This window comes from Petaurus breviceps, unplaced genomic scaffold (assembly GCF_028583685.1).
Source record: "Petaurus breviceps papuanus isolate PSGF00001 unplaced genomic scaffold, PetGlider_PUasm1.0 37, whole genome shotgun sequence".
Taxonomy (NCBI): domain Eukaryota; kingdom Metazoa; phylum Chordata; class Mammalia; order Diprotodontia; family Petauridae; genus Petaurus; species Petaurus breviceps.
Genome location: NW_027186296.1, coordinates 106,288,646 through 106,313,809, shown reverse-complemented (window position 1 = coordinate 106,313,809; position 25,164 = coordinate 106,288,646). Strand labels below are relative to the sequence as shown.

At 35.7% G+C, this 25,164-nt stretch overlaps 2 protein-coding genes across 3 annotated transcripts in view; both read right to left on the bottom strand.

Moving 5' to 3' along the window:
- TNKS2 (tankyrase 2) overlaps nt 1–25,164 on the bottom strand; it is a 66,593-nt gene that overhangs the window by 26,735 nt on the left and 14,694 nt on the right. For both annotated transcript variants that reach the window (XM_069099219.1, XM_069099221.1), the window contains exons 2-13: nt 14,900–15,124; nt 13,620–13,715; nt 12,301–12,337; nt 12,079–12,154; nt 11,465–11,559; nt 9,631–9,697; nt 7,772–7,958; nt 6,230–6,351; nt 5,138–5,229; nt 4,981–5,059; nt 3,176–3,347; nt 1,642–1,721 (exon numbers count right to left, since the gene is read on the bottom strand). In XM_069099219.1, the coding sequence (XP_068955320.1) occupies nt 1,642–1,721; nt 3,176–3,347; nt 4,981–5,059; nt 5,138–5,229; nt 6,230–6,351; nt 7,772–7,958; nt 9,631–9,697; nt 11,465–11,559; nt 12,079–12,154; nt 12,301–12,337; nt 13,620–13,715; nt 14,900–15,124 (1,328 nt within the window). The remainder of the gene's footprint in view (nt 1–1,641; nt 1,722–3,175; nt 3,348–4,980; nt 5,060–5,137; nt 5,230–6,229; nt 6,352–7,771; nt 7,959–9,630; nt 9,698–11,464; nt 11,560–12,078; nt 12,155–12,300; nt 12,338–13,619; nt 13,716–14,899; nt 15,125–25,164) is intronic.
- Nucleotides 15,136–24,393, bottom strand: LOC138169611 (large ribosomal subunit protein uL23-like). Its single transcript, XM_069099222.1, has one exon. It carries the CDS (start codon nt 20,062–20,064, stop codon nt 19,564–19,566), a length of 501 nt encoding a protein of 166 aa, XP_068955323.1. The 5' UTR covers nt 20,065–24,393; the 3' UTR covers nt 15,136–19,563.

The following is a 25,164-nucleotide window of genomic DNA, read 5'->3' as shown; positions in this document are numbered from 1 at the left end:
CTACTGTTTTATGTATATAATCTAATGGAGACATATGAAATTTCCTATGGTATTTCAGAAATAGTTTACAATTTATTTAAAAAGATGTTATAAACATATGGCATGCCAGTATAGTGGATAAGGAACTGATCTAGGATTCATAAGACCTCAGATCAAGTCTTGCCCCAGAAACAAAGAGACTGTGTGACCCTGGGGCAAGTTACTTAACCACACTGTATCCTTAGGCAATTCTCTAAGACTAAGCTTCAGAGAAGGTGCTTGCTTGCACCAGGAGAGTAAGGTTTTTTTCCCTCTAGGAGCTTCCTATACCAATTAAATCACAGGACCAGTCTCTAACCCTAACCCCTATATACTATACTATAACCTATTCCTCCTCACTCTTCCTCCTATTTGAAAGTATATTCCTTTTTGTGAGTAGGGATCACTTATTGTTATATCCCTAGTGTCTAGCACACAGCAGACACATAATAAATGCTTACTGATTAACTGCTGCATATGGACAACAGAACAGGCCCAGAATAAAAAAGGACTGTTTTGACTGCATCTGGTAACCTGGAGAAGTGCTACAACAAATCCTCCAGACCAGAACTGATATAAAAGATAACATATAAGAAATGCATCATCAGAAAAGAAGGTGGGCTGGTTGTATAGTGAAGCCTAACAGATGGATAACTATCTTAAGACCTACAGGAAGCCCTGTAGAACACTGGATAGCTGCTCTGTGGGGAAAGTGGCGGAAGAACATGGAATAGAATCCTATAGGTGTAGAATGTGTGCACAGGCTAGAATTGGAACACTTGGAGGGAACATGCAGTTCAATGGATCCTCTGAAGTACTGACAAACTAAAACTTGTCCAGGTAAGCTGGGGACCTTCTCCCACGAGGACCAAATGAAAGAACTGGGGGAAATTTGGTCTGAAGAGAAAATTAGAAGGGGCTATGGTAGCTGACTTTATGTTCTCATGGAAGTCGTAAGAGAGAAAGATTTAGGCTCAATGTATGGAGAAAAAAAACCCTCAATAAAAAAAGCTGTCCCAAAGTCAGTGCCTCAGAAGGAAGTGGGTTTCCCAATAATGAAGATTTTTCCAAGTGGAAATAACCACAGTTAAGGATGTTGTAGAAAGGATACCTATTTAGGTTCAGGCTGGATTAGAGAATTTAGGATCCTTTCCAACAGATTCTGTAAGTATTCTCCTGAAGACTGACCCAACATACTCAAACCATTGCCAGTGAATCCCCAAATAGCTCTTTAGGCAAAACATTTGGTCAAAAACTTTCAGAGTTTATTATACATTTAATGAACAGTAGTAGTCAAAGTAGTAAAGGAGTAGAAAATATGGGATCTAGTTGGGTCCTGTTTAGGGGAAAATATTTATTAAAACTTTAAAGGTCTGCTTATGTATACTGATACAATGTCAGAATGAGGGTAAATCTTTTCCTTACATTACTCAAAAACTCTTACAGGAGAAAGAGATGAGACACAGAGACATATACCAGCAAAAACAGAAGTGGACTTAAAGATCTATTTAAGAATTTTTTTCTTTTTTTAATATGACAAATCATATTCTCTAGAGAGAAAAATCCAGATAGTATGAACCACAAATTTAAAAATGTATGAAGAAAAATGAGTTTATATCTTACTTTTACAGTTTCTACATCTCCAGCCTTTGCAGCTTCCAGCAACTGTCTATCTGCATCTGAATTACTCAATGGGAGTCCCTCTAAAAAGAAGAAAAAAATACTTAATTCCTATGTGGAACATAGGAAGTACTGATCAGTTTCTCTTTTTGGGTCTTTTTTCCTTTTTTTCCTTGCCTTTCTTCTAGCATGTATTTAGAGGGGCCCATGCCAGATGAAAACAGTATTATTTTAAATTCCCTACATGCCTAGATATAATATGGTTGGTTATAAATAAGAACAAGTGATCGTATGTAATTCAAACACCAATAACCACAAATTATATAGTAAATGGAGGCCTACTGTATAACTTGTCTAGGTTAATATAAAATATCATTATAAATAATTTGAAATCTCATTAAAAAGCGAGACTAGTATTCTCAAGTATGACTTCTTTCCTTCCTTTCCTATGAACAATATGGTGTCACCCCTACCCCATAAAACTTTGGCAGCTGAGTAAATTTCATATATGATATATGGTTAACAGGTGATTCTAAGTCACAATCTCAGTTTAAAAATCAGTCAGCCCACAATTATATATTATGGAACCTCCTCACATTTATTTAGATATTATGCAAAGGGAATTGTGAAGGACAGACTACTGCTTCCTTTTGTACTGACGATGAAAGGATCTGGTGTTCAGGTAACTGCATTGTAGGGCCCACAGTATATCGAGAGCAGGGTGTGACTGAGAAAAACCTGTTCACCATCTTTTAACAAGTTGTTTCAAATGAACAATGGGGGTACAACTAAAATCCTGGCAGGGCTCCCTAGCAGTAAAAGAGAGGCAGGAATAACACAATGTGTTTCTAAAAGGATAAGAGACTTCTCTGTAAACTGCATCCCATGTGAACTAAAACAAATCTACTGCATTTGTTTCTTGTAAGCAGATCCTAAAAATGTGGAGGGTAGTATTTTTCTGCTTCCTATCTTAAATTCCCTTAGGAAACCTTTAAAAATTCATGGCAGTGAGAAGTAATCTCACCCTAGATGACTACTTTTCTGTCAGATATTCTAGGTGAATGGATACCATATATTTAAGTAATAGTTAATATAAATCTATCTGATAGACAAATATTTACTAAATGTTTTTACTAAGTGGCAAGGCATTGTGCTAGGTGCTACACCTCTTATATGTATATAACAGATATAAAAGAGAGTAAAGAAAGACCTGCCATTACAATAATATTTATCAAAATTGCTACTCCACTCAAGAGATCCTAATAAGCTTTAAGATATGAATTAAAAACTAGTTATTCACCTTTGCAATCAACTTTAAGAGGACAGACAATAATAATCCAAATTATAATTAGCACCAAAAAAGATTTGGTCACTAAATATAGTGGTCTGGTTAGAAAAGAAATGGAAAACAAATTCAGGAATTGTCTGAATTTGTCTACTTCTACATTTAACAGCTAAAAGACATATGGACTCATTTAAAATTAAAAGACTAGATTTACTTTCTTTTTAAAGGTCATATGATAGAAATATTCCATACCCTGAAGAAGTTGCTGTACATTTTCATTTCCCATTTGTAAAGCTGTGAAGCCTTGAAGAGATACAATTGAAGGATCACATCCATAGCTCAAGAGAAGTCGGCATGTCTGCAAATGACCACAGTGTGCAGCTCTATGGAGTGAAGTCTGACCAAGATTATCTAAAGCATTAACCTTAAAAAAGCAGAAGAGATACCAGTGAGATTGCAAAGTGCATTGAGTAAAGAAAGAGAAGTTAATTTATTAATAATTAATTCCAAGCTGCTTCTTTAGGAAGCAGTCTTACATAACCTTTAGTCACAGCAATTTTTAAATTAATCTACAGCAAGATTTCATCAATGTACAAATGTTAACTATAAATATAGAAATAGTTCTCTTTTTAACATGAAGATTTTTTCTTTAAAATAATATTTTAAACTTTGTACTGGCTTATACCAGTGGTACTATCAAATTATGTAAGTAACATTATTAACTATATGATTTTGTATTTTTGGGGGGAGATGACTATGTAAAAGAAACAAATAATTAAAGCTCACAAATGAGCTGTGGTGACTAGGACATTTTGAGAAATCAATCAACTACTTTATATAATAGGGTGGTGAACTTGTTGCTGGTCACAAGCATGTCTCAATGATCTTCAAATGAGACTACAACATAGGGTGCTATGCATTTCCACTGGAAAATGAAAAGGAAATAAAGCTTCTGTGAACTGTAAGCATAATCCAAGACAATTATTAAAACTCTTTGAATAATATTCAAATACCAAATTACCATTAAATCATTCCCCAAATGAAAACTTGAACTGGCTACCCTGTAAGTCTCTGTCTCCCACCAATTTTAAGCATCAAATATTTTGATACTTTAGTAAGCCAACTACTTTAAAAAAAAGTGACTACTAAGTGCCTCCCTCCCCCCCCAAAACAGGACAAGATTAAATAAATATAACTTCATTTAATCAATTACAGCAGAAGAAATCTAGAGTAGACATTAGTAAGTACTTTCACAAAATAATTTGTGGGACTTTGGAAGTCATGACAGAGGGGAAACAAAGCACTTATTTCTTTGGGAATATTTTAACACTAGAGCAGGCAGACTTTGAAGGAAGATTTTAACACATCCTTGTTTGGGAACAAAGGGAAGTTCTAGAAGGTGGTCTAATATCCCTTCTAATGTGAGGTACTGATCTGTAAACAGTACACTGTAATTCATCTTTTACTAATTATTATTTCAAAAAGTTATTGGGACATAAATGATTATTTTAGTTCTTAAAAGGACAAGAATATAGCCATTTGAACACCATATGTCTATCAAAACAAAGTTTCCTCCAAATGACTAGCTAATTTAAAGTTGCTAATAATATTCCTACTGTAACCACCTCCATACCTACTCTCTTAGTCTACTGTAATAGACTTCTTGCCTCTGTCTCCTTTCAAGATTTAGCTTGGATAACACTGCCTGAACAATGTTCTTAAGCACTGTGGGATAGTGGAAAAAAAATACTAGAATTGGAGCCAGGAGAGGTCAGGTCAAAGCCCCACCTCTTTTAATGGCTTCTTCTATGGCTCAGTTCAGGTGCCCCCTCCTCTATCAGAACTTGTTTGATACTTCTTGTTTTCTTAACTCTCCTCCTGAAATGACTTTGTGCTAATTTATCTGTGTATATATTGTATCCCTCCAGTACAAATGCAAGCTCCTTGGAAGGTAGGAACTATGGTTTCCTTGTATTTTCAGCACTGAGCATGGTACTTAGCATGTAGAAGGTCCCTTAATAAATGCTTTTTGAAATCAATTTGATTGAAAGAGATACCTTTGCTTCATGCTTCACCACTACTTCAACAACATCATTATGAGCTTTTTCAGATGCCACATGCAGAGGAGTCAAGAATCTTTAGAGAAAAAATAAAAAGTCAGTGAATGCACTTGCCAGAAAACCCCATTTGACTTATTTCTGAAAACAGACTTACTCTTTTGTTTTTTCATTGATGTTTGCTCCTTTTCTTAGTAACAGTTCACAGACTTGTTTTCTCTTGGGATATGGAGATGCAGCAGCACAGTGCTAAGTAATTTAAATTGCAACATAATCAAGGATCATAATTAACTACATTATTACTTAAAAATGTGTTTTTAATCAATGTTAAAAGAGTTCTCTGATCTACCGTGTTCAGTATTTGACTTAATACTGACTTGAAATTTCACTCTCCATACTCAATTTGGTAGAATTGACCAAGGATAAAGTTCTTCAAAAACAACTTAAAAATTATACTAGGTTGACTTTAGCTACTTGAAATTCTGGCCTGCTTTTCCTATTTCCTTCCTATATGGGAAGAATTAAGATCGAGATTATGAACACATATGTGGATGGCTAAGATGAGGAACATGACCGACATTCCTGTTCAGACTGTTATAAAGGATCTAAAAAGGCAAAAGAAACAAAAAACTTTTTTCCAAGTTTGGGATGACTTCCATGCTGGCATCACAATTGCTTTTACAGGAGGCAAGCTTTGTAGAGCTCATATTCCTGGCTCTCCCTAACAGTGGCTACAGACTGGGAATCAATCTCAGAACAGGTGCCTGGCTAGTCACATCCTAGATGGTGCTAGAAATAGCCTTTGGGGTTGGAAGCCAAAAGGGGTTATGGGAGTATAGGTTTTCTGTCAGTTAAAGGTTTTTGTAGCTATAAAACCCCAAGTTTTTATAAGGAAATGTGAAGTCAATTTATATTCTGGGCATCATGACCTGTACCCTGAAATAGATGGTATTGATATTGGTCTAAATCTTAGAAACAATTGATTTCATGGAATTTTAATGCGAGTTAATAGCTAGAACTCCAATTAAAAACAAAAAGAATTTTACAAATGATTTAAGGTATACTCTTATAAAACATAGCCAAGAGAGGAAATTTTTAACAAAATGACAATACATTGAGCATAAATGAAAAACAACTAATGTTTCAGAAGGATGGCTTTGGAGCCAACGAAAGCCATACTGTATTATGTTTAGTTTAGTATTTTAAATCACTGTTCTTAAAAAAACCAAAAACATATCTGAATTATTACCAATGCTGTTTCATGAGTTTGGGGATGCTTGAAATTCACTATCTCCAGAGAGAGATGTTTTTTGATTCGGGCAACATCAGCTTCTCTTGCAGCCTGCAGCAATGAATGTCCTTTGAATTCATCTAGAAGAAAACCATGTGAGTTTGAAAGAAAACTATGAAACGTGTTTTTTAAGTGAAAAGTAGATATTTATTTCCTCAAAATTACTTTCTATAACACCTGGAAGAAGGCTCTAAGAATATCCCAAATTCAAGAAAATAGAAGACGAGTAACTCTCATGAATACCCTCTTTTTTTCAGGGGTCAGTTTAGTTCCAATCCAGCTCTATGGAAAGTTTTCTGCTTTCAGCAGGCTTGGATAACTTCCAAATATGCTCATTCCAGAGAATCCTAATAATATTCTAAAGCATTATTGATTAAAGAGAACATATCAATAATGTTTGACCTCTTCATCAATAGGTGTAGAAAAATGGAAAAAATACCTTTGTACTTTTTAATCAGTAGGTGACTTTAGTAGGAATCAATCAACTGTCCAGACCCTTGTTTTGTGCTACCACAGGAACGAACAAAATTGACAGCATGTAAGTAGGACTCAAACTCTTTATTAACAGGTGAAGTATTCACTTTTTAGTATTCACCTATAGGTGAAGAGATCAAGGTCTACTAGGAGCTGTCAGTTTTGTTAATTTCCATTCAAGGAAAGAAGGGCTTTGACAAGTTGAGTTTCTTCCAGAAGCTACCAGTTGATTAAAAAGCAGCATTTTCTCAAGGTTCATCACAATTCTACTTCAGTATTGTGAAATTTTAGCTTGGTAAATTTTAACTTGTGAAATCACTATTCTCTATTATTTCCAGGGCCTTAGGGAAAATGTGAACATTCCAAACATACAATGTAATTAATCACCTATCTGTACTTAAAGGTGAACAAGTACTTCAGTGATGAGCAATGGAAAATGAAACTTCAGAATGATTTTTATTATCACAGAAAGGTTAAACATTATAAAAGCAGTTCACAGAATGATAAGATTTAGAGTTGGACAAGACTTTATAGAGATCTAGTCCAATTCTCTCATTTTACAGGTGAGGAAACTGAGGCCCAGGAAGTTTAAATGGCTTGCCAAAGGTTACAAAAGGTATTATGAAGCAGAGCCAGAATCCAAACCTATCATCTGACTCCAATTTTATATGTAGAATAAAATAACTCAGCAGTCTTATTTAAAACAAATCGAGGAAATTATTTTAATTAAAAAAGCTCCTCTTCATCTTCAAAATAGATACATGATTAATAAAGCTCATTTGAAAAGAAAGTGAACATATTTAAATATTTTCATAAATTAAAGTAAGAGAAGCATCTTCCCTTCAAAATATTTTAGGTTTTTGGTTAAAGGAGATACTTCCAAGTTTCAACAATTGCTATTCTGAGGGAAAACTCTAGATGCCTACAGTAAAAGAACATGTTCTATATATTAAGCCTATTTTAGGAATGAACAATTTTAGCAAAACAACAAGCATCCTAGTTTAACATTCATCAATATGTACTCACAAGCTAATCTTTCTTTAAGCTGAGGTGTGGGAGCCAAATCAATGGCACTTTTATTGTGACAATTTAGCAGGGTTGGATCTGCACCATAACTTAATAGGAGAGAACACACTTCAACTCTATTCTTAGATGCTGCTTCATGTAAAGGTGTGAACTGCCACAAATCCATTGCATTCACACAAGCACCATGCTAGAAATAAAGCACATATTTAACATTTAGTTTTAAACAGAAGTTGTGGTTATTAGTACAAAGAAAATATTTTTACATACAGGTAGTTGGTAATTTAAATGGGCAATTTCAAAGAACTTTTAAGTTAATTATTCAGAACTGGAAATACCATTTCCAAAAATGACATTATATAGATTTGCATTAACCCATGTATGCTTATTTAGTTCAGAAAATAGCTTATATATGTGTACATGTATGTGATATTGAAAATCAGTAAATCTCAGAAGTCGGAAAAGACCTTAAGAGGTCATTCAATCCAACCTTCTACCTAATGCAGTATTGCCATCCACAGCATTTGACTTGATATTCTGCTTATGGAGCTCCATGATGCTGTTCTGTTGTTAGATAGCTGTCGTTATAAGAAAGTTACTCCTATTAAATGAAATCTGACTTCTTTTAAATTTCCACTCACTATTCTTTTGCTCTCAGGAGCAAAAAAGATCAAGTCTACTCCCCCTTCAATATGAGAGTCCTTGAAATTATTTTGAAGATGGATAATGTCTTCTCTAAATCTTCTCTTCTCCAGGCTATATGCCCCATAATATCAATACCTTCAACCATTTTTTGTAATATTACCTGAATGCCCTTCCTTTGACAGGTGTCATAAATCACTTAAATAAATGTGGTATCTTTAATATGGCTGAAGAGGTGAAGGAAAAGACTAAAGTAAGCAGGAGGAAGGGATATGTAAGAATCAGGGCAGGGAAGAGGTTATATGGAAACCATGAGGCTAGCTCTTTAACCTTCAAAAGATGAGAACAGGTACTCAGATACCCACCAGATTCTATACCCTCTGGCAAATACAATCATAGGATTTAGAACTGGAAAAATTATTAGTGATCATCTAATTAAACTCCTTGATTTTATAGATGAAACTGATAGCCTGGGAAGTTATGTAAGCTGTCCAAGGCCACAAAAGCAGGCAGTAGCAGAGCCAAGATCTGAATCTAGATCTTGACTCTCAATCAAAACGTTGATTTTTCCACAGTTGCGCTACATATATAGGATAGTTGTAAGTCATGGACTTAGTTCGTAACAGTCTGAATAATTAAGGGAATAAAAACAAAAGTACACCTTTAAAAATATCAAACAAATCTGTCAAATATTTTTAAAAACACAGTCACTGATTTTCTTAATGGTTATAGACTTCAATAAGGACTGTCTTTTCAATATTATGTTTTAGGATTTCTAAAACATGAACTGTCACAAATTATACCACCGTTTAATTTACTGATCACATGATGGCAATTTTGTCTTTCTATGAAATTATTAAGTTTATATAAAATATGTATATGTACATGTGTGTATAATAAATTATAAACTTGAAAACTTACAATATGGTCAGATGCATATATACATATAGGAATGAATTTGGGTAGCTCTTCTCTGTTCCATATCAAGTTACTATCTTAAATGTAATTATAAAAAGTTTTACAAATTGGGATTCTAGGATAGGCAGTGGAGTACAATGAATAGCCTCAGAGACAGGAAGACCTGGGTTTAAGTCCTGCCTCTGACATACTGTCTGTGAATCATTTAACTTCTCAGTGACTCAGGTCAGACACAGGTAAGACACAGGCCTGGGCACATAAAATACAAGAAACCAATTTCAGAGAGACAGAAAGGAACTAACCTTCACCAGAAGTTCTGTTACTTCATAATGACCATAGGAACAGGCATTGTGCAATGGCACCAGATCTCTAAGATTTAATGGAAATATCTGTTGTTACATATGCCCTGTTTCACACATTTATGTTAACTTCATAAATTTCTACATTATGGTTTATCCTAAGTACCATCTGTGGAAAACTGCAGAAGCAAGACTATTTTTTAATAACTAGAGACAAAACCAATTCATTTTGAAAGAGGGTTTACATAAAATAAGCATCAAAACTGCTTTAACTTAAGCTAAACAGCATAATCAAAAGAATAAACTTACTACAGCTAATTAATAGTCTTAAAGTTTTTGAATGACTCTAATTGGCTCTGCTTGGGAAGGGTCTATCTGGCCATAGTGGTAGGCCCTCCTACTGCTTCCTGACCTGAATTAATAAAATTTCATGCCAATCATTAAAGAGGAAAGTTTCAAACATTGAACCCATCAAACTTATGTGAAATATTGTTAGATGAAAAGAGATCTAATTGCTACAGAACAGGATAGGGTAGGTTTACTTTTATCTCCTATCAACAAGGGAAATATTTAAGAAGACTAGCAGAAAATACAAAGGAGCCTAGAAAAATAGATTATGAAATTCTAGCCCACTTCTACCAAAATAAGTTAACATATGTTAATAACAATTGTTAGTATTCCTTCTACCATTGCCATCATCTCCTTGGCTAAGGAACAAAAAACAGTAGGGTTCTTTGGAATATATAAGAAAGAAAGAGGTATCTGAAGTCAAACATAAAAGGTTAATGCTTCCTAATCCAAAGGTATTTTCTTATCCCTCTGTCGCCTCTTTTTCCTCTTTCATTTCCTAACATGGGCATATACCAAAGGTTTGGTCCTAGCACTGGCACTCAAGGCTTTGTATAACCTGGCTCTAACCAATCTCTTAAATTTTATTTTGCACCACTCCCATGCTAATCCTATCCCAATCAAGATATGAAACTCATAGTTTTCCTAATATTTCTGTCTCTGAACCTTTGCTTATACTCTTTTTCACAAGAAATACTGTCCCCTTCCCCTCATTGCTGTTCTAAGACCTAAACCCTCCCCAAGGTCAAGTTCAAAAAATTCAACTGCTAGTTTTTAGTGACTATTGATTAATTTGAACTATAGCAATCTGCTTATAGTATTCAGTTAGCACTAAGCATATGCCATCTTATTTTGGTTATGTACCTTTTCATTTATATAGCCCAGCTCCTGAGCTAGATTATAAGCTCAAGGGGAAAATAATCTCACTGTGTCTACCACAGTCAGCACAATGCCTTGTATACTGTAGACAACTTTTCATATAAAACATCTCAATAACTATGTTATAAACCATAAAAAATTTATGAAAATTTTCATTCACGTAACAAGCTCAACAAACAAAATTAACTGCAACTAACTTTCAATTTCATTAATGTTGAAATTTAATATTAAAATCACACAATGAAAAACTAAAAACAGCTTAGTGTAACAATGGGTGAATAGCTATACTTTATGTTCAATATGATGGAATAGTATAACATAAGAATAATGACACAAAATATTATAAAATGAAGAAAGCAGTACCAAAGATCAGTATGTACATCCTCGTTGAAAGAAAAACAAATATAACATTACAGTGTGGAAGTATATATAGGCTAATATACGGCTCAGAAGGAGGGAATAACTAAAAAAGCATTAGATACCAAGATACTGCCTTTATTTTTTAAAGTACAAATAGCTGTAATTGGTTTTGTTATTTTTGAAAATCATGATTTAAAAAATATTCTCTACATAAAACATATAAAAATGTTTTCATTCTTAACAATCTTACCCTTTGTCTTTAGCATGTACATCAGCTCCATGTTGTAGTAACAGCTGCACAATCTTAACTCTGTTGTATCCTGCTGCTAAATGTAATGGAGTTGACTGAAATAGTAAATTAGATTAATTATTATTAATCTATCAAAATAATAATATTGGGTAAACCAGACACATCACAGTAAAGTGTAAGGAATAAAATATCAATGAAGACAAAGCAGAAGAGCTTTCACAACTGTAGTTAAATTAAATAAGATATACCAAAGCCACAAGTTAAGATAGAGGATTCAAAGGTATACAATACTTGGAAAGTCCAATCAAGTAAATAATTCTATCAAGTCGGTTTTACAAACTACATTTTACAAAGTCCATTAGAAGTACTATAGGCATTAAGCAAGTTTGCTATTAACTTTTTTTGTTAATGTAAAGCAGACAAGTGAATGCCAAATATACCGGCACTATCACCAATTTTGTTAGAATCTTATACTTGGCCTTGGTATTTTGTTTAGACAAAAATTTCTGCTCTGCTAAAACTGGTTAAAATTTTTAACCATAAGATGAACACATTTACCAAAAACAGATGATTTACTGCAAAAGAATAAACAAGTGATTTGTACATGGAGATACCTTTCTGCCATCACTTGCATGACAATTGACATTTAATGGTGTAAGCAGGGCCATCATTTTTTCCTCATTGCCACTCCTATAACAGAAAATATTTTAGTAATTTATATATTTTGTGAAATCTTAACTTCACATATACACAAACAGAAAAAAAGCTATTTTTTCAAAGCTGTACTTTTAAAAAATTCTAAAAATGTTGTATCACATACATTTACTCTATCTTACCTAGCACTTTCCAAGAGTTCATCTTTCTTATATTCACCTGAAAAAAATGAAGATGTTACTAATTTTCTTGCAGGAGGTTTTTTATTGAGATAAAGTCATTGAACAGTGAAAAAAAGAACTAACCGTAGAATTGTTGGCTAGATTAATACCTCATTTATCAGCAGGTCACTTATGTGGCAGTCTTAGCTATTTAATGCTACCTCTAAGAAGCAAGCAATAAGAGACTGAGTTGTTTAAGGAGGTATCACACAAAGTAGAAATTTTATTTAAAGACCTCTCTTAGGTTTACTCTTAATTTAAATACCATTTTAATAAACTTGATTATCAGAAGATGATGGAGGTAGGTTAAAGGGTTACTACTAGAGGATGACATGTAACAAAGAGAGATAGCTCCAAGGAAGAAATAAAAATAATGAGAAGCAGACCCCAAAAGCATAGCAGTTTAGGGCTATTCTACAGAAGGATAAATAGCACTATGCATCTCAATAGTCCCCAAGGACATCACTAAATTATACCAAGTAGAAAAGCAACTTCTATTCAGTATAAAGGACCCATAAGTCATTTCCCTGCCCACTCTACCACTCCCAAACCCACAACATTAGATCCTATTTGACATATAACACATTTCAGAAAGAAATTCATTAAAATGACTTTTTAAAAAGGTTCTTAAAAGAGTAAGTTTCAGTTGTCAGAAAAAGTAACTTAATTAGAACTTATTTCTTGACTGTCCAACCAAAAAGGAGGTATTTTTTTGTAATAAAAAAAAATACCTTGAGTAAGAGTAAATCTTGGAGAATAATTTTTTTTGCATGAGGTGGCAATGATATGAATATATATGTAATAACTAATTTTAAAAAAGTGTTTTTGCCCCTTTCAAAAAAAAAACACTATTTCAATTGCCAGTATAATACAGTATTATTTAAGATAGTATAGTTATTATACTATCTTAAAAGTGTAGATAAGCTCATTATCTCTTTCGAGGGTAGGGTGAGGACAGGGGCATACCCCCCTCAACATTGTGGAAAAGCACTGACTGGGCTCAGAAGTCAGAAGGGATGGCTTTTAGCTCTGGTCCCATACTAGTTTGGCCATCTTGGACTAAATGTTTAATTACATTAAACCTTAATTTCTTCATTTAAACAATGTGGTTAATGATACTTGTTTCATAGATCTCCTAGGGTTGTGAAATGAGATAATATATAGTTCTTCTTTATAATACATTCATGCACCAGATATCATTAAGGAGGTAAAAAGCCTATTTACTGAAGACTTTGTTCTTTATGTTCATTCTGAAATGTTAGAATAGACCAATGCCTTACCAGTTAATACTGCTTTTGCAGATGGGTCTGCCAAATCCAGTGCTGTCCTTCCATCTGTATTACGGATGGTTGGTTCAGCTCCATGCTGCAGGAGGACTGCAAAATAGCAGATACGTTTTTCTAATGAGACTTGATAATGTTGCATTTGGAAATTAGTATCTTCAAAACATTTGGACCAGACAAAGCCCTGTAGATGCTCAGAGGTTCTTTGTCTTAATGGCTTTACTATAAATTCCATACTTGTTTATTATGCCTGACATACTAAACATCTATTCACAGACATATAGTCCATTTATCTTTTAGGTATTCTAACAAACTACATTCATATAAGGCAAGAGCTCTAAAAATCAAATTATCATTACTGCCTAGGATTCAAATATTACCATATAAAGATCTCTCTCATCTAATAAACCAGATGCAACAAGCAAAATCTGCTTATAAATTAAATTTCTCTAAGTGATCCTAATTCCATAATAAAACTGGAAATGTATTTTGCCAGAAAAAACTGTTGGCCTTCTAGATAGACTTTGTTTTGTTACATAGTATTTATATCTTTCATTAGTTGAAAATCGATATATTGCCAAACATTCTTTAAGGTATTCAGGGTGGTATGGCTAATGAAGAAAAGGAGAGAACAGCTCTCTTAACCAAAGTCTCCTTAACAGCCTTTATAGACAAACTGAAGGTCTTCATAGATACTTTCCAAATTATCTTATGTAAACTAGTCTGATGCCCTTAGGATATAATGTTCACAAAATATAGTGATATGGGATTCTTTTCAGTTATTATTTAACTGCAGCTTGGGTGCCTGATCCCCAAAAGCTGGTTTTACCTTCTAGCCCCAAAGGTTTCAGTCATCTGCATCATTTGAACATTTTCTTCTAGATCCAATTTCCCTGGTACTTCTCTCTCATCACCAGAGCCACTTAGACAGGTTCAGTGAAACAAAATGCAAATTGAGAGAAGCTCTCAAGTAGAAAGCAATAGGGAGACCATTTACAAAAAGAAATCCCCATTACTTATCAACAGACTATATACACAGTTTTGTCAATTATTCTTTTGAAACATCTCATCTTTTTCACTTTTAGTCTTTGTATCTCCAAGGAGCCAGGAACATGGAAGGCATTTAATAAATGCTTGTAGACTGGCTATCTTTTTTCATTTCTAGAACCTTTACCTAGGCTCTCAGCATCTCATATTACTTTTATTAAAATTCAGTCTAGCAAAATTTGAACATAACAAATCCTGAATGAAGATTCTTCAAGGAAGTAAAGGATTACCTATGCAAACATCAATCTTTCCTTTAATTGCAGCTTCATGCAGGGGAGTATAATTCCAGTTATCCCGAGCATTTGGGTCTGCACCATGTCGCAAGAGAAGATTGACGACTTCGGCATGACCAAAGGAACAGGCATTATGAAGAGGAATAAGACCCCCATCATCACGAGCTTGGACATTAGCGCCATTTTGTAACAAATATTCAACTACATCTTTCCGACCAAAACCTAGAAAAAAAGCATGTTATATGTAAACCTTCAGATGTTGCATCCAAAAGCAAATTCTCAAAATGCTGACTTATTTGAAAACTTATTTTAAACACTTATGTCAATATACTTTTAAAATATCCACTTTTGACTTCTTGCCAAGATAGCTGCCTGAATGGGAGGCAGACTGCCCAGTTCCCACAGGCCTACTTGAGCAATACCCCGAAATTCCTACCAAACAATAATCAAGAAATCCAATGAGAAAATACAGTAAGCAAATCTCCTGCCCATGAAATGCCTAAGCAGGAAAGGGACAGCCCTAACCATCTTTCCCTTTTCCCCCTCCAAAAGCTAGCACCAGCCCAACCTGTCAGCATGTGACCAGAGACAACCAGGGACACATATATGGAGCTTGCAAGGCTCTCTACAGGCAACATGAGTAGAAAGCTGCCCTGAAATTGCCCTAGGATAATAAAAATTCTTGGGATAGAAATGTTGAAAGGATCTTAGAGCAGAGTAGGTTCATATTAGGGATACACCAGGCCCAAAGGTTCTCAGAACCCTAAACACTCTGTCCTGAGTCACCAGAGGTGGCCTTGAAGATCTAGCACTCTGAAGCTCAAAGACTGCAGGAATACCTAACTCCAGGAGGTAGAAGATCCGCTCAGGAACCCAGGCTAAGACCAGGCTTGGCTAACTACTCCATCCAAAAACTCAGCAAGGAGTAGAGCTAGGCTCTATCACAAAACCTTCATTCAGGAATTAAAGCTGGAGAGATGAGTAAATCAAAAAACAGTATAAAAAATTATTGCAAATCTAGATAGCCCTCAAAAGAGAATAACTCCATGACAACCTCAAGTAGAATTCTTTTTTTAAAAAGGAAGAAGTACATGAAAAGAGAAAGTCAATCAATAAATATTAAACATCTACTACATGCTGGGCACCGTGCCAAACACTGGAGTTACAAAGGAAAAAAAAAAAGAAAAACAGTTTCTGCCCTCAAGGAACTCAGTCCACGAGGGGAGAGAGAATGTGCAAATGACCATGCACAAACAAGATGTATACAGGACAAAGTGGAGATAAATCAGAGGGAAGGTGCTAAAAGTAAGGGGGATGAGGAAAGGTTTCCAGTAGAAGGTGGGATTTTAGCTAGGAGGCAGAAACAAGAAAGAAGAGTACTCCAGAAATGGGGCACAACCAATGAAAATGCCCTGAGTCACAAGATGAAGTATCTTGTTGGAGGAACAAACAACAAAATTAGTGTCACTATGCTGCAAAGTGCATTGTGGGATGGGAACAGGAGGCAAAGTGTAAGAAAACTGGAAAGTATGAAATCAAAGGATTTTATACTTGATCATGGAGGTGATAGAGAGCATTAGGAAGTGACTTAGTCAGACCTGTGTTTTAGGAAGACCATTTGACATCAGAATGAAGCATACAGTGGAGAGACCTGTGGCAGGGAGACCAATTAGCAGGCTACTGCAATAGCCAAGGATTCGTGTCAGAGGAGAGAAGGGACATATGCTATATGTTATGAAAGTAAAGGTGACAGGTTTTGGCAACATACTGCATATGGGAAGTGAGAGACAATAGGGAGTCAAAGATGACACCTGGGTTTTGAGCTTGAAGGGTGGGGAGGAAGGTGGTGTCCTCAATAATAATAGGGAAGTTAGGAAGAGGAGAAAGATTTTGGGGAAAGACAATCAGTTCTGGACAATGTTGAATTTAAAATGTCCAACAAGCAGCTGGAAGTACTAGCCTGGAGAGCAACAGGGGTTGGGTTTGATAAGCAGATTTAAGGATCATCAGCATAGAGATGATGACTGATTACATGGGAACTTATGAGATCAACACATAATATAGTATAAAGGGAGAAGAGAGTCCAGTACAATACCCACAGTTAGCTTACTTCACCTAGATGAAGGTCCTGCAAAATAGACACAGAAGGAGCAGGTGAGGTAGAAAGATATCCAGGAGAGAGTACTGTCATGAAAACCTAGAAAGAAGAGAGTATCAAGGAGAACATCAACAGTGTCAAAGGTTAGAGAGAGGTCAAGAATGAAGACTGAGAAAAGGTCATTAGATCTGGCAATTAAGAGATCAGTAACTTTGGAAAGAGCAGCTTCAATTGAATGTTGAGTTAGGAAACCAGGCTAGAGAGAGATATTAAGAGAATAATAAGAAAGAAAGAAGAGGCACTTATTGTATATGGCATTCTCAGAGAGTTTAGCCACAAAAAGAGAAGAGATATAGAGCAATAGCTAAAGGGAAATGGATAGATCAAGTGAGGATTTTTTGAGAATGGGGGAGATATAGGCATGTTTGTAGGCAGTAAGGAAACAACCAGCAGACAGGGAAAGATTGAATATGAGTGGGAAAAAGTGGTGATGATAGAGGAGGAGACAATGGAGTAAATGGGATAAAAAATATCACTTTGTGGATTTAGAGGGGTTTGCCTTGGCTTAATTATGTGAGATGGGTGGAGATAGTGGCATATCTTACAGAAGTAAGGAACTCCCTGAAGGCTAGAAAAGATAAAACAGAAATCAATGACTCCACGAGACAGTAATAATATTAGAATAAAATCAAGATAGAAAAAAAATAAAAGAACATGTAAAATATTTGCTACTAAAACAACTGACCTGGTTGACAGGTGATAGATGTTGGAAAAAAAAAAAGCATGGATACTGTATTTCAAGAAATCATAAAGAAAAGGCTAATATTTATCAGAAGCAGAGGGCAAAAGTGAATAGAAAGAATTCACTAATCATTTCCTGGGGGGAAAACTCCAAAAAGGAAAAGTCCCAGAAATGTCAGTCAAAATCCAGAGCTTTGGGTAAAAGAAAGAAAAACAACCACACAATAAAACAAAACCCAAATGTCTAGAAAAAAACAATCCAAATACCAAGGGACCAGTCAGGATAACACCTGAAAGCTACTACTAAAAATGAGAGATACTCTTATAATATTCCAAAACGCAAAAGATAAAAGTTTTAGAACCTAGAACAATTTATGTGGAAGGATAAGTTTATTCCTACAGGGAAGACGAAATCTATCTCTAGCATAATCCAAAACTTTTAAGCATTTCTGATTAAAACACCAAAGGTATGTAGGAACTTTGAGATAAAAACACAAGAATCTGAAGATAAATTTATTTCAGCAACTGGAAGGAACAGTATTATGTAGTGCTAACATTATTATTATTAATTTTTTTTGCTTTCTGGAGGGCAGTTGGGGTTAAGTTACTTGCCCAAGGTCACATGGCTAGTTTTTGTGTTAAGTGTCTGAGGCTGGATTTGAACTCAGGTCCTCCTGACTCCAGGGCCAATGTTCTATTCACTATGCCACCTAGATACCCCTAGTACTAACATTCTAATACGGAGAGAATAAGTGTCCTATTAGAACCTTAATGTCTTTGAAGGGTCCTAAGGGAATTAAATGAAAACTTAGTATTCTTGAAGGTGGGACTGGTTTTGTTCTGAGGATATGAAGGGTGAAAAGAAATGGTGAAGCAAAGGGAATACAATAGTGTAGAAAGGAAAAGAAGAGGGTAGAACCTGCTAAATTATTCTTCTCACACATCCTAATCACAAGAAAAATTAACAAATGTGGAGGCTGGGGTGGGCATCAGATGAACTTCACTTACTTGAAATTGGCAAATGAGAGTGAACAGACATATAAACAGTATGATATAGAAATATACCAAACTCAACAGGAAAGTAAATAAGGGAGGGAGGAGGGGTGGCATTACCAGGTAGAAAAATACAGGCTTCCTGATCCTGAAGGGAAGAGAAAAGAGGGAGGGGGAGAAAAGAACTATAATCTAAGGGAGTACCTTAGATTGTGTCTTAGACAACTGGGGAATGGCTGAACAAACTGTGGCATGTGAACATAATAGAATATTACTGTACTGTAAGAAATTAGTTAAGTGCAAAGAATCTTAGGTAGTATGAACTGCCAGAGTGAAGTGAGCAGAACTAGAAAAATTTATACAAGGGCAGCAACATTGTAAAGACAAACTCTGAAAGACTTCTTAAGAAGTCTGATCAATATAATGACCAACCATATCTCTAGAGAACCTATGATGATACATGTTACCTACTTCCTGACAGAGAGGTAAAGAATGTAAGATATAAAGTCATACATTTTGGATAGGGCCACTGTTTTGATTGTTTTACTTGACTATACTAGTTAAGTTTCTTTCTTCTTTTTCAATGGGGGATGAAGGGGAGATGATGACAGGGGAGGAAGAGTTAACAATAATGATGTTAAAGATAAGACCACTGAAAGTTTTTAAAAATTGAATGAAAGCAAATTCAGAAGGAAGCATGGATAAGCCAGGCAACTCGAAAGTAATATGCACAATTTTGTATAACATACACACAGTAAATAGTATGAAATTAGAGATTCATGGTTTTATTTAGAATCTACTTTTTTTTTTATTCTGGAAAACTTTATTTTTATCGTAGGTGGAATGGGACACAGCAAGTTAGATGATTCCCAATTTTGTTGGCAACATCTAAAGCATCATAGTCTGGAGCAAGACGGACATAGGGTTTCTTCTCTCCATCGGGCTGGATCAGTGTGTTGACCTTGGCCACGTCGATGTCATACAGCTTCTTTACGGCTTGCCTGATCTGATGCTTGTTGGCCTTGACGTCCACAGTGAAGACTAGGGTGTTGTTGTCCTCAGTCTTCTTCATAGCAGACTTGGCGGTCAAGGGAAACTTAATAATGGCATAGTGATCGAGCTTGTTTCTGCGAGGGGCACTCTTCTGAAGGTATTTGGGCTGCCTTCGAAGCCTCAGTGTCTTGGGTCGCCGGAAGGCGGGGGATGTTAGGATCTTCTTCTTTTTGTGGCTATGGACATCCTTTAGCACTGCCTTCTTGGCCTTCAAGGCCTTGGACTTGGCTTCTGTCTTGGGGGGGACAACAGCTTCCTTCATCACCTTCGGTGCCATGTTGGGGGAAAGGGTCTTCCCTACTTTTTGGTTTTTATTGTGAATATGGAAACTCTTTTTGGTGTTTAAAGTTCAGAATAAAAGCATTTAAAAATATTTGCTTCTGCATCTTTCATCATAAATTAGATTATGTCCTTTGAAGTCCCTGTGGTTATCATGCTGCCACTTTATGAACAAACCGTTATAACAGTTACAATGTGTGTATGGCTGACTAGTTTTAACCATCTCTAACTCCAAGAACATCTGGACTCAGGGGGCAGTTGGCCACCTTGTTAAAAGATCCTTTGTGTAGCTAATGACTATCAGAAGTCTCAATCTTAGGCCTAGGAGAAACACTGTATCTCCAAGTACATCTAGTCCAATTCATACCTGAATAAATCTGCTTTGTATCTGATAAATGATCCTCCTACCCACAGAAGCAGTCTATTTTATTTTTAGACTGCTTTAATTTTTTGGTTGTTTTTTTCCCTTAGGTTTGTCTTTTTACAAATTCTACCCATTCTTCCTACTTGTCTTGAGGCCAAGCAGAATAGTCTACTCTCTTCCACATTTAAATAAATTTCCCCTCTTATTCAGAGGATCATATGATTTTTGTTACTATTTTACACAGACTGCTTCTTAATTTTACCATTTTAAAGATGAGGAAACTGATACTCCAAGATGTTAAGTGATTTGACCACGGCACAGCTAGAGTCTGAGGGAGTATTTGAATTCGGGTCTTTCAGACCCCAAAATTCAGCACTTTAGTCATTACACCATGCTGTACTTCTGATATTATCTAATCCAGTTGATTAAATTCTCTCCATAAAGAGGACTCCCCAAAATATACAACCAAATTTCTCCTAAATTCCATTTCTGCACTACCTGTGGTCTGAGGGTTATTTCCACCTGGATATCCCACTGTCACCTCAAACTCAACATGTCAAAATTAAACTTATTCTCTTTCCTGTATTTATTTTATCTGAAGACACGGTTTGTTCTACCAGTAAGCTCCTTAAGAATAAGGACTATTTAACTTTCATCTTTGTCTCTCCAAGGCCTAGCACAATGCCTGGTACAGAATTGGAACATATCATGTTCCATGGGTAGAATTTCTATCTTCCTTTCAACAACCATTTATTAAGCAGCTAGGTGGAGCAATGAATAGAGTGAAGGACCTGGCATCAGAAAGACCTGAGCTTAAATCTAGTCTCAGATGCTTACTACCTGAGTGACTCTAGGTTAATACTTATTTCTCAGGTTTCTTGTAGGACAAATTTGATAATACTTGTAAAGTACTCTTCAAACCTTTAAGTACTAAGTTATTAGGATAGAAAAGAAAGGCAAAAAATAGTTCCTACCTTCAAGGAATTCACATTCTAATGGTAGAGAAAAATATATAAATAACTGTGTATAAGTCAATCAGTCAATAAGCATTTATTTAAGCACCTACTATGTGCCAGGCACTGTGATAAGCACTAGGGAAATAAGGAAAAGGCAAAAGACAATCCCTACTCTCACTGGGAGAGACCACATGCAAACAATTATGTGCACATAAGATTATATGTGTGTGTATATTATATATAAAAATGAGATAATCAACAGAGGAAGTCACTAGCATTAAGGCTATTCAAAGCCAAGTTCCCTGACTACATTTCTGTATGTGATGCCTGAATTTCAGAAAGGCATATGATAAAGAATTATGCTACCATGGATAGGATAGAGAAATGTGGACTAAATGATAGTAGTTTGATGGATTTGAAGCTGCTTGAATGAGAAGATATCAACCTGGAGGGAATTCTTTAATAGAGTGACATGGGACTGTCATTTATCTGACTATTCTGGGAGAGCAGATGAAAGTTAATCTTAGAGAGAAAGTTCTAACAGTTTGTAGGGCTTGGAAGAGCCTTTGGTACAAGGTTGGATTTGAACTGAGCCTTGAAGTAATCAAGGAAAACTAAGAGGTAGAGGTGAGGATGATGAATATTTCAGGTACAAGGGACAGCCAGTCACTGTAAAGACACTGTAAAGAGATGGGAATCTCAAATGGGGAACAGAGTGAAGAATAGTAAGTAGGCCAATGTAGATGGATCACAGAGTACATGGGAAGGAATAAAATATAAGAATCGTGGAAAAGTAGGAAAAAGCCGGGTTGCAAAAAAATTTAAAAGTCAAGCAAAGGACTTTAAATTTGATCTTGGAGATGACAGTGAGCCACTGGAATTTACTGGGGGTGTTTGTTTTGGGGTTGGGTTTTTAAAGGCATAGACCTGTGCTTTAGGAAGAACACTGACATATGAGAAGATTGGACTGAGGTAGAGAGACTTGGTGCAGGGAGACTGTAGAAGGCTACTGTAATGGTCCATATGAGTAGTGATGAGGCACTCACTGTACTAGGGTGGTAGAGTAGACAGAAGGAGTCATATACAAAAGATATAAATGTCAAGATCCAGTAATGATAGGATATGTGGGGTCAAGAATGAAGAATCAAGGATGACACTGAAGCTGTGACCCTGGGTAACTAGAAGGATAGTGGATCAGGCCTGCACAACCTGAAGCCTGCCAAAGGATTTTGAGTGACCCACAAAAAACATAGAAGAAAACATCCTCTACATTTTTTGCAGGCTGCCCGAAATCCTTTGGTGTGTCACAAGTGGGTCCAAGGGTCATAGGTTGTACAGGCCTGTCCTAGATGGAAAAAGGAGAGTTCAAAAGGGTGGGCGGGGGTTGGTAGAAGATTAAGAATTCTATTTTGGATATGTAGAGTTTGAGATGCCCATAAAACATCCAGTATGAAATATCCAAAAGGCAGCTTGACTGTAATTCAGGAGAAACATTTATTTAATTTCCTCCTATACTGACCCTCCCTATTTCTGCTAATGGCACCCTATCTTCTCACTCACTCAAGTTGATAACTTGTCATGCTCGACATAATTCTCTTGTTTAAACAATCTTAACAGTTTGCCAAATCTTGTTGATTTTGTCTTCAAAAATGTATCTCTTATCTATTCATTTTTCTCTATTTCATATGTATATGATATAATCACAAACTACAATCAGGGACTTTCTCAGCATTTGCCTAGATCTAACTTTACAAGCCCCCACCACATGTTAGGAATTGAAGATAAAAAAACAACAACAACAACAACAATTATTAAACAGTTTTTGATCTACTGGAAAGAAAGCAACATATACATATGTTAAGTAAATCTACCATAATGGCAGCAAAATAAACTAGAGCATATATATATATAACCATGTTACTTCCATGCTTGAATCTTCAGTGGTTCCCCTTAAGGCCTCTAATACAAAATAAAACTTCAGCCTGGCACTTACAAACCTACATAACTGTTCCAACCTGCCTTTTTAGTCTTATTTCAGTCTTCTCTTTTACCACATTGGCCAGGTTGAGTTACTAGCTAATTTTTTTAACTCAGTCTTTCACCTTTGATTAGGGATGTGACACATATCCCTAAGTATTCAGTCAGTCCCCCACGCCTTAAAAAAATTTTTTCTTTAGCTCTCAGAATCCTTATTTTCCCTCAAGAGTTATTTCAGTAGCCATCTCCTTTTTGAAGTCTTCCTCTATCCCCCATTTGTAACATTCTTCTCCCTCCCCAAATTACTTTATATATATATGTATGTGTCTATATACATATGTAAGGGATACATACATGTGTTATATGTATCCTAGCACAACATCTTTCATACTATATGAATTAATAAAAGAAAAACATTTATTAAGCACTTGCTATATGCAAAGCACTAGGCTTTAGAAGTAGAAAACCGAGACAATTCCTATTCCTGAGGTACTCATTTTCTGATGGGGGAGACAAAGATATAGGAGGATTAGACCACAGGGACTGAATAGATATGCTTATTGAAAAACTGAATAAGTTCCCTTGATCCTCAAAACAACTCTTTAAGTTGCCAGGTTAATTACTATCTCTCTCACCTTGGGCAAGTTATTTAGCTTTTCTGAAGCCTCATTTATAAAACTGGGATAATATCTCCTTCACCTGCCCCCAAAGAATTGTTATACAGTAAAGCAGGATATAAGTATCAGATATTTTTCTTGTATCTGTAATCAACATTAATATTATCAGTGACTGATTATAGACATGGAGGGCTAACAAGAAAAATTAAGATTTTGTTTGGTAAAGTTATTTCAATGACTTACCATTTATGATATATTACCTCTTGACAAGTTTAAATTCTGAATATTCTAAATGACGTTCAGAAATAGTAAAAAAAAAAAAACCTTTTATTTATTTTTAGTTTTTCAACATTCATTTCCACAAGAATTTGAGTTTAAAAATTTTCTCCTTATCTTTCCCCTACCCCCCCCCCCACCCCCAAGAGGGCAACCATCCTGAATATCCCCCCCCCCCGTCTGCCCTCTCTTATCCCCCCCCCCCCCACCTCCCTTCTTATCCCCTTCCTCTTTATCTTCTTGTAGGGCAAGATGGACTTCTATACCCTACTGCCTGTATATCTTATTTCCCAGTTCCATGTAAAAATAACTTTTTAACATTTGTTTTAAAACTCTGGGCTCCAGATTCTCCCCTTCTTTCCTCCTCACCCACCCCCACTGGGAAGACGAGCAATTCAATATAGTTTATACATGTGTAACTATGTAAAACATTTCATTTCCACATTACTCATACTGTGAAAGACTAATTTTATTTCTCTCCATTCTATCCCATTCCCCATTTATTCTATTTTCTCCTTTAACCCTGTCCCTTTTCAAAAGTATTTGCTTCTGACTACCTTCTCCCCCAATTTGCCCTCCCTTCTATCATCCCTCCCTCTTATCCCCTTTCCCCCTACTTTCCTGTAGGCTAAAATACCCAATTGAGTGTGTATGTTATTCCCTCCTTAAGTCAAGTCCAATGAGAATCAGGTTGACTCATTCTCTTTCACCTCCCTGCTCTTCCTCTCCATTGTAACAGCTTTCTCTTGCCCCTTTTATGTGAGATAATTTACCCTATTCTCTCTCTCCCTTTCTCCTTCTCCCAATGTATTCCTCTCTCTTACCTCTTATTTTTTAGATATCATCTTATATTATATTATATTATTATCTTATATTCAACTTACCCTGTGCCCTCTGTCTATGTATAC

Excerpts from the sequence above, each read along its gene's own strand:
- LOC138169611 (XM_069099222.1), bottom strand. The coding sequence starts at position 20,064 with ATGGCACCGAAGGTGATGAAGGAAGCTGTTGTCCCCCCCAAGACAGAA.